This window comes from Pelobates fuscus, chromosome 1 (genome assembly GCF_036172605.1).
Source record: "Pelobates fuscus isolate aPelFus1 chromosome 1, aPelFus1.pri, whole genome shotgun sequence".
In the NCBI taxonomy this organism is placed as follows: domain Eukaryota; kingdom Metazoa; phylum Chordata; class Amphibia; order Anura; family Pelobatidae; genus Pelobates; species Pelobates fuscus.
Genome location: NC_086317.1, coordinates 142,726,912 through 142,735,627, shown reverse-complemented (window position 1 = coordinate 142,735,627; position 8,716 = coordinate 142,726,912). Strand labels below are relative to the sequence as shown.

The window sequence follows — 8,716 nt, the reverse complement described above, 5'->3', positions numbered from 1 at the left end:
AATATGAATCCCATAAGAAATTAAAGAAATGTGTTTTGCCTGGTCACTCATGTTTTCTTTAAAAATGTTTACATATATTACCAATTCTCCAAGGGTATGCAAACTTTTGAGCACAACTGTAATGTCTTTGATGATAAAGTACTTATAATGTCTGTCTGTCAGTGGTAAATGAGACCCCCAGTAGCCTGGCCCTTTTGTGCTGCTTGGGTTAACGAAGAAGCATTCACCTGAGCTGCAATGGGCGCTAGTGATTGGCGGAAAGTGTTAGCCTTCACCCAATTACAGTCACCAGTGTTAAATTGCTCAGAAGGACAGGGCTAGTGGACCTTAGGTGCTATAACCAATTCAAGGAGATGAAGTGGTTATAGAGCCTACAGTGTCCCTTTAAATTTCTAAGCAGTGTAATCAGTCCATGAAACATTTTAGGAGAAAACTAAAAACAAGAATGGTCAGTAGACATAAGATATTCCCCAAGAAAATTCCATTAAAATACCAATTTGTATTTATTTTCTCATTGTACATGTTTATTGTTATTTTACATTTGAAAAGTCACGTGTCAAATTTCAACTTTTACAGGCAGTCAGGCAAAGAACAGGATACAAAACAAAAGACAAATCTTACAGTTATATGCTTTATTTCTATAAAGGAATTTAAAAGGCAAAAGTGTGGGACACAAGCTAATGGTCTTGAAATGAGATAAAGCTAGTATGGAGATTGCTGTACAAAGCAAGAGAACAAGTTTTCAGTAGACAGAGCACAGACAGATAGGTTCAGCAAGTTGGTTACTTAGATTATCAAAATGCTGGTATGTGTGTGCATTCTAAAGCAGTGTTGTGGGTTATGAGATTCTTCTTAAGAGAAGTAGGGAAATAATGAAGAAAAAAATGAAATCAGAAAATGTATATTGACCACTTTTCCAGCTCTACTGGTGTCCAAGAATACATCCAAAAATCCAGACCTGGAAGAGCATTAGACACCGCATTCTTACATGTGTGCTTTTTTTTTTTCTTCTAATATTACATTTTGATCTTATAAACCCCTTGTGCTTGTGTTGTGGTGGTGTCTGAATGTCATGTTTGTGCAAGAGTTTGGCAGAACTAACTCCATCTCAAAGGTTTAGAAGCAGTGGACTCAAGTGATTTGTTGTCCCTGGTTTATCATTGAAAAAGTAATGCTAACATGCAAGTGCTGCAGATATTGCACATAAGGCAGAGATCCATATTAACCCAATGATTCTCCATCTTTGAAATTACAGTAGCATATCAAGGAGAACTTGAATGGAAACATTCCCATATTACCACTGAAACATCTCTCCTCTTATTTGTCGGTTCAGACAAATAAGAGGAGAGATGTTTTAGCAACCTACACAACCTTTAGATTTACTGGTAGCTCCTTGGTAAATCAGATTCTTATTCAAGAGGCAATATAATAAGAGTGATGATGAGAATAATAATAATAATAATAATAATAATAATAGCTTCTGACTTTTTTTTTAAAGAATTTGCATTTGCGCATAGCGTTGCTGTTGTAGTGCCACTCTCAACAGTCACCACTGTCAGACTTGAGATCAATCAGCTTGATTGGCCTCTATTAACCTGAACAGTTTGTTCTAGATAATGAACTAAAATGTAGTACAAACAAAAAAATATACTAAATAAAATAAAAAAACAGCTTCATCATACAAAAAAAATAATAAGACACCCCAAACCCATTTTTTTGTATTTATTTCTTCTAAACCAAATCTCTTACGGTCAAATAAATGGCCAAACTTAAGTTCATCTCACAGCAGTATTGATCACAAAATAAAAATTACAATCTGCTTTTGGCATGAACATCCCTAACTTTAATTGGTTTGTGACATTGGCAGCTGCTGGATATAAAGTACTCCGTACAATGCTTTGTAGATGTCATGACGTGAGAAATGTGATAGTGCAACTTGCTTGTAGATCATATTGTGCTGTGTAGGAATAATTTACTCTCAGTTTTACACTCAAAGGCTTGGGAAAGTCTAGATCCCACACGGCCTAAAAGATCGCAAATGGCAGAGTAGGTTATTCATTACAGGTCGGGGTTAAACAGAATTTCCCAAGAAACTGGATTAGGTCTAAAATATTATGACATAAAAAGTCTGATTATGGCACAGAGAAAATCTCCCAGAATCCCACATGTGCTTATTAATTCTAAAACAACAAATTAAAGAAAAAAACTAAACAAAAAAACAAGTTGAGATTTGAAGGCAGAGCAGGGAGGCACATACATTCAATATTTCCTCTAATGCAGCATCCCAAAGCTTTCACAACCTCAAACGTGCTGAATTCTAGATAGATCAATAGGTGGTGGAATCAATATAACATAACATGAATACAGACAGTTACAGTACAGATGGTGGATATAGCTCTTTGCTACTGAAGTCTCTGGCATCAGATAGCTGGCTGTGCAGTAGCAAAAATGAGCTAACCACTTTGATCTTCTCTTGGTCTTCCTCGAAGGCTGCAGGATATTTCTTAAAGGACAGAGCAACGAGGCTTCTTCCTGTGTTTCCGGACTTGTAAGGCAGCCCGTGTGGCCATTTCAAAGACCTCTCGCACTCCATCCTTGGTCTTGGCAGAACATTCAAGGTAACCAAAAGCATTGATTCTGTTGGCCATTTCTCTTCCATCTTCTGGTTTAACTGGCTCCTGTAAAGACAGTAGACAACTTTAGAAGAAGGCATTTGAAAGACAATAGAAAACAAGGAGGAATAAAGCATGGAGGACCAAATTAAATTAGATTAGGAGAATATCCATGCAAAATGTGCAATTGCAAAGGCAAAATGCTAACTTTTAAAGACATTCTAATAGTTTCACATTGATTGTTTTTTATTTAGCAGACTTTCAAAGATTAGCTTTAAGTAATAAAATTACTGGCAACCGTTTAAGTCAATTCCAAAAATTTGGTTAGTTCACAAATGAGCCAAATCAGAATCATACAAATTAAAATCCTTTTAAAAAAGATGATTATTCAGATGATTCAGATTTTTGTGTGTGTGTAAACCAACCACATTTTTTATAATCTATTCATTCGATGATTGCCAGGAATTTTATTCTAATTTCGGAACGTCTGTTATTTAGCACTAGGCCAAAGATTTGCACTCTACTTGTTTCACTTCACCTTAATTTGCTCATTAAAATTAAATGGTTTTAAAATATATATAATAAAATCATATTCCACTGTGTAATTGTAACATTGTAATGTCAATGCACAGAGCAGTGCAAGAAGTAACCTGTTTCATCTTTGTGAGTTCCCGTCGGGTGTGCTCATCATTTCTCAGATCCTTCTTGTTACCAACCAGGATGATTGGAACATTGGGACAAAAATGTTTCACTTCTGGGGTCCATTTTTCAGGAATGTTCTCTACAGGAAAATATAGGCCAGAACATTAATTGATTGACTGTCCTGGCTTCTTGCAGGAGCAAAATACAATTTAAATACGCTTTTTTGTGTAGATTATTCCTCTTGAAAAGTTGAAAATGAGACACTGCAAACTTTATTGGGGGTTTTACATTGAAGATGTCAGAGGGCGCTAGGAAACTTTAGCGACAAGCTTGGGAACCAGTTGCTAAGTAGCCGTATATGCCTACCATAATATTATATTAATGTATTGTCATTAAAAAATGTTAGTACAATAAAAGCGGTATTACAAGATACACATTTTATCTTGTTTTTTTTTACACAATATTGTATAAAAGCCACGAAAAATAATGTCAGAAAGTATTTCCAGGGAATTGCATGAAAAATGACAGAGGGATGGAGTATGGCATTATGACAAATACTAGTTAAAATATTGGAGGACTGTCAGTATTAAAATTGCACTCTAAACTTCATAACCACTACAACTTATTAGCCTGTCAACTTTGGTGAAGAGAACAGATGGTGGGTAACCCTGTTCCATAGACCATAACCACTACAATGAGCTGTAGTGATTATGGTACTTACAGTGCTAGGCTATCTTAGACTTAAGATAAGGCCAGGGACTAATTAAAAAGTATTTTGAAATATTGGGCAGACTAGATGACTAGATAACATTCTATGTTAAAGAACAATAAAACTCAAAATACCCTTGGTTGAGAAACAAGTGGCGGTTAAAAGAAAAGAAAGAGATGAGTACATAGAGATCCTGAGGGGTGCATCAGAAAAGAGGACAGAAAGAGACTTCTAAAGAAGTAAAAAAAGAAGAAAACTAAATAAAATAATGACTGTATGAGAGAACAATATGTACATTTCCATGTATAGGGCAACGTTGGGACTTTCATCACAAATGTAGTCTAGTGATTATGTGTCCGTCATATTAAAAATTATTATCAGAAGAGCTTAAGAACCGTTTCCAGCACTGCTGTTTATTCTATAAAGTAATTTCCAATGTGCGGTTTAGTAAAACTATATTAGTGTTAATTTATTTATTTAAAAAATAGATGGTCTTAAAGTGTATATTACAAAATACATTTAGAAGTACACACAGGAACAAAAGAATGATTCTTACCTAAACTGTCTGGGCTATCAATGGAGAAACACATCAAGATGACATCAGTGTCAGGGTAGGAGAGGGGGCGCAATCTGTCATAATCCTCCTGCCCAGCTGTGTCCCACAGAGCCAGTTCCACCTACAATAACCACATGAATTAACACATATGGAAAGCAAAGAATTGTGGAATTAGCAGAGAAAGATATAAAAAGGTGCAACTTGCAAATGCCATGATGGTCTGGATAAAAATCCAAAAAATAAGAACTATCCAATCAGTGTGGGCCTTAGTCAGGGAGAGTCCTTAGGTGAAACTCAAAGATAAGGCCCAACACCCAAAGGGGAAAACAAAATAGGGGTTGCATTGTGTGTATTATGTGGTGTAGTTATATTGAGAGATGGGCTTGCTGTGAAGGATAGTTGTATAAAGTTGGAACATAGCATGGCTATACTCCAACTTTATACAACTACTCTTCATTTATTCATCACAAATACTTCGATATATACAGATACCCCTCTGTAGTTTCATGTACATTTTTTGCGTTCGGCACTTTTTCACTGCCAGGTTCGCATTTTATATGCATCCATTAAATTTACGAACCGACACTACTAAGTTTCGATATACATATCCATTTATAAATGTTCATTCAAGAGCAATTGGCAACGATAAATTCACACATTTGCCACATGTGATATCATGTCGTTTCAGAATAGATATCTTTTTAAGATGAGAATTTCTATTCAAATGAATTTAGTAACCCATTCTTGAGATATTTGTCACTTTTTATTCTTTCAATCATTATTCATTTTTCAATGGATTAATACTTTCACTTCTTTTATCGGTCTACACTTTTAATGTCTGCTTATTGGTTACACTGGGTAGTTCGGTATATGGGATTCACCAAACATCTGAGACCCATTTGATTCGTATACCGAACAAACTACCGAACAGCTGGGTGGCCGTTGTTCGTATGGACAAACACGTGGCGGCGGCCATCTATAGCCGTGAACGCAAACAGCAGTGTTTGGTTGTCGATTTGGTTGAATGGAACTCAAATCAGGCACTCAACTTCCATCAAAGTTCGGTAAAACGGGTGAGAATTGAACGGCTTTCGGTTGGAACAAGCTATTGAATGTGGGACATAGGCTGTGCGGTCGGTCTCATTCGGGAGTACAAAATACAACAAAAGTACCGAACATAACGGTTCGTGGGTATGTTCATTCTGATTTCATAGAACTCTTTTAGGCAGGAGCCTCGTGTGCGGTCGGTCAAACTATGACTTCCATGGAAATCCCAAACCCCTGAACCGATCTGGGTGATTTTTGGATATGTTGGTCCCGCAAATCGGGGCTATCAGGGGACTTTTGGGGTTTTCCATGTGTTTCGGGGGTACTTTCAAGATATTGTAAAATGTATGTTTTCTGTGCCTGGAGATAACAGTTTAGTACAGTGCCTGACTCAATTATCTCTCAGGCACAGGGAAGGGATTACCCTGTTTTGTGTAGGAGTGTCCTGGACCTGAGAGTCAATGTAAGTACAGTGTGTATTTTGTCATAGTCCCCACTCAGGTCCAGTGGGGAATGCCCCTGGAATGTGTTGTGGAAAACCCCTTGCATGGGGACTTGCATAAAAGGCCAGTTGTGGCTACCAATAAATCAGTTCCTGCTTACCCTCAACCTAGAGTCTCATCTCATGTTTGTAGGGAACAGCTATACCAGCTATACCGTGATTTGGATTATCGTGTTTGGGATTATTGTAGTATCACTCTGAATAGGGGAAAAGAACATCTCTGGCGGCGAAACTCCCATTCCTCTCACAAAAGGCTATAAATTAATCATATCAAGATCGATCTAGCTAGTAGCCTCTGATTAAGTGATGTTGATTAGTCACGAAACGCGTAAGGCAAGTGTACCCAACAGTTACTCCTTTGGAGGAGGATCGAGTGGAACGCAGTAGAGCTTTTCCTGGTGGAATGCACGCGACGGTACTTTCCTTTTAAGCCGGCGAGAGTAAATTTATCAAAGGGACCACATTGTTCATACCATCTGACAGTAGAATTCCTGCACCCATACCAACTGCCTGTGATTTCTGGGAGTTTGTAAGTGTTTTTAACTGTTATTACTACCAATAAAGTGTTTACAGAGACCACTATGTTTCTTATCTTTTGCCCTATGTAGACCTCAAGACAACTTTCAACACAAGAGACCATTATATGGTCGAGTATTGTATAAAGAAGAATACATACCTATTTTTCCCTGTCCAATATAGGTTATATTATATCAGCCTTGGATTATTTCAGCTTCTGCTATACGGTAACAGGAGTCTGTTATCCTGATTGCTACCCTTCGTTCCACAGACTGTTATTCCATGGACTATATTCTGATGTGAACTATACCTTCCACCTATGCCTTCTAGTGAAATATTCACTTATATTCCTTATTAATTTGTTGAAGTTCTTTGTATTTTTTAACAGTTCACTGTTTAGTAAACAGTGCCCCCCCTGTTATTCTACGTTGACTTCCAAGGTTTCCACTCTATTTGGACAGTTGATTCGGTCTGTATCAATTCTACTAAGGTTTAATTTGCGGTTATGCTAATCATTTATACACAGTTGTGCTAGTGTAAAGTAGGGATCGACCGATTATCGGTTTTACCGATATAATCGGCCGATATTCGGTATTTTCGGCAATATCGGTATCGGCCAATAGGGATACCGATATTGCCGATAATACCTCCCAGGACCGCCAGGCTCATTACAAGCCCGGCGGTTCTGGGGGGCGGGCAGCAAGCGTTTACTCACCTCCCAGCAGCTCCTCCAGCTCCCCAGTGTAAATCTCGCGAGACCCGCGGCCAGCTCTGACGGCCGCGGGTCTCGCGAGAGTTGCACTGGGGAGCTGGAGGAACTGCTGGGAGGTGAGTAAACACTTGCTGCCCCACCCCCCCCCCTCCCCCTCCTCCCCATCCCTCCCCCAGCTAAGCCAATGCCACTGGACCACCAGGGATTAACATATCTCCCCCCCCCCCCCTGGCAAGGCAACAAGCAGGGAGGGGGGACAACAAAAAATAAGTAATAATAATTAAATATATAAAAAAAATAATAATTTTATATAAAAATAAAAACATTTTTTAATAAAAAATGCCCCCTCACACATACTCTATTATTATACACATACACTACACAAACACACTGTGTATATAATTCAGTGTGTTTGTATAGTGTGTGCGTATATATAATGCAGTGTGTTTGTATAGTGTGTGCGTATATAATGCAGTGTGTATATATAATGCAGTGTTTGTATAGTGTGTGTGTGTGTATATATAATGCAGTGTGTGTGTATATATAATGCAGTGTGTGTATATAATGCAGTGTGTGTATATAATGCACACTACACAAACACACAGTATTATACACACACAAACACACTGTATTATACACACACACACACACACACTGCATTATATACACACACTATACAAACACACTGCATTATACACACACACACTATACAAACACACTGCATTATACACACACACACTATACAAACACACTGCCATATACACACACACACTATACAAACACACTGCCATATACACACACACACACACACACTATACAAACACACTGCATTATACACACACACACGCACACTATACAAACACACTGCATTATACACACACACACGCACACTATACAAACACACTGCATTATACACACACACACGCACACTATACAAACACACTGCATTATACAAACACACTGCATTATACACACACACACTATACAAACACACTGCATTATACACACACACACACTATACAAACACACTGCATTATACACACACACACTATACAAACACACTGCATTATACACACACACACTATACAAACACACTGCATTATACACACACACACTATACACACACACACACACTATACACACACACACACACACACTATACAAACACACTGCATTATACACACACACACACTATACAAACACACACTGCATTATATACAAACACACACTGCATTATATACACACACACACACTGCATTATATACACACACACACACTGCATTATATACACACACACACACTGCATTATATACACACACACACACTGCATTATATACACACACACTGCATTATATACACACACACTGCATTATACACACACACACTGCATTATACACACACACACTGCATTATACACACA

General features: G+C 37.9%; 1 protein-coding gene across 1 annotated transcript in view; it reads right to left on the bottom strand.

Moving 5' to 3' along the window:
* Window positions 1-479: 479 nt before the first annotated feature.
* Window positions 480-8,716, bottom strand: part of LOC134608092 (rho-related GTP-binding protein RhoA-D-like) — a 67,638-nt gene continuing 59,401 nt past the window's right edge. Inside the window, exons 3-5 of the mRNA XM_063450732.1 lie at window positions 4,520-4,640; window positions 3,263-3,393; window positions 480-2,678 (exon numbers count right to left, since the gene is read on the bottom strand). Of these exons, the coding sequence (XP_063306802.1) occupies window positions 2,505-2,678; window positions 3,263-3,393; window positions 4,520-4,640 (426 nt within the window). The 3' untranslated portion in view covers window positions 480-2,504. The remainder of the gene's footprint in view (window positions 2,679-3,262; window positions 3,394-4,519; window positions 4,641-8,716) is intronic.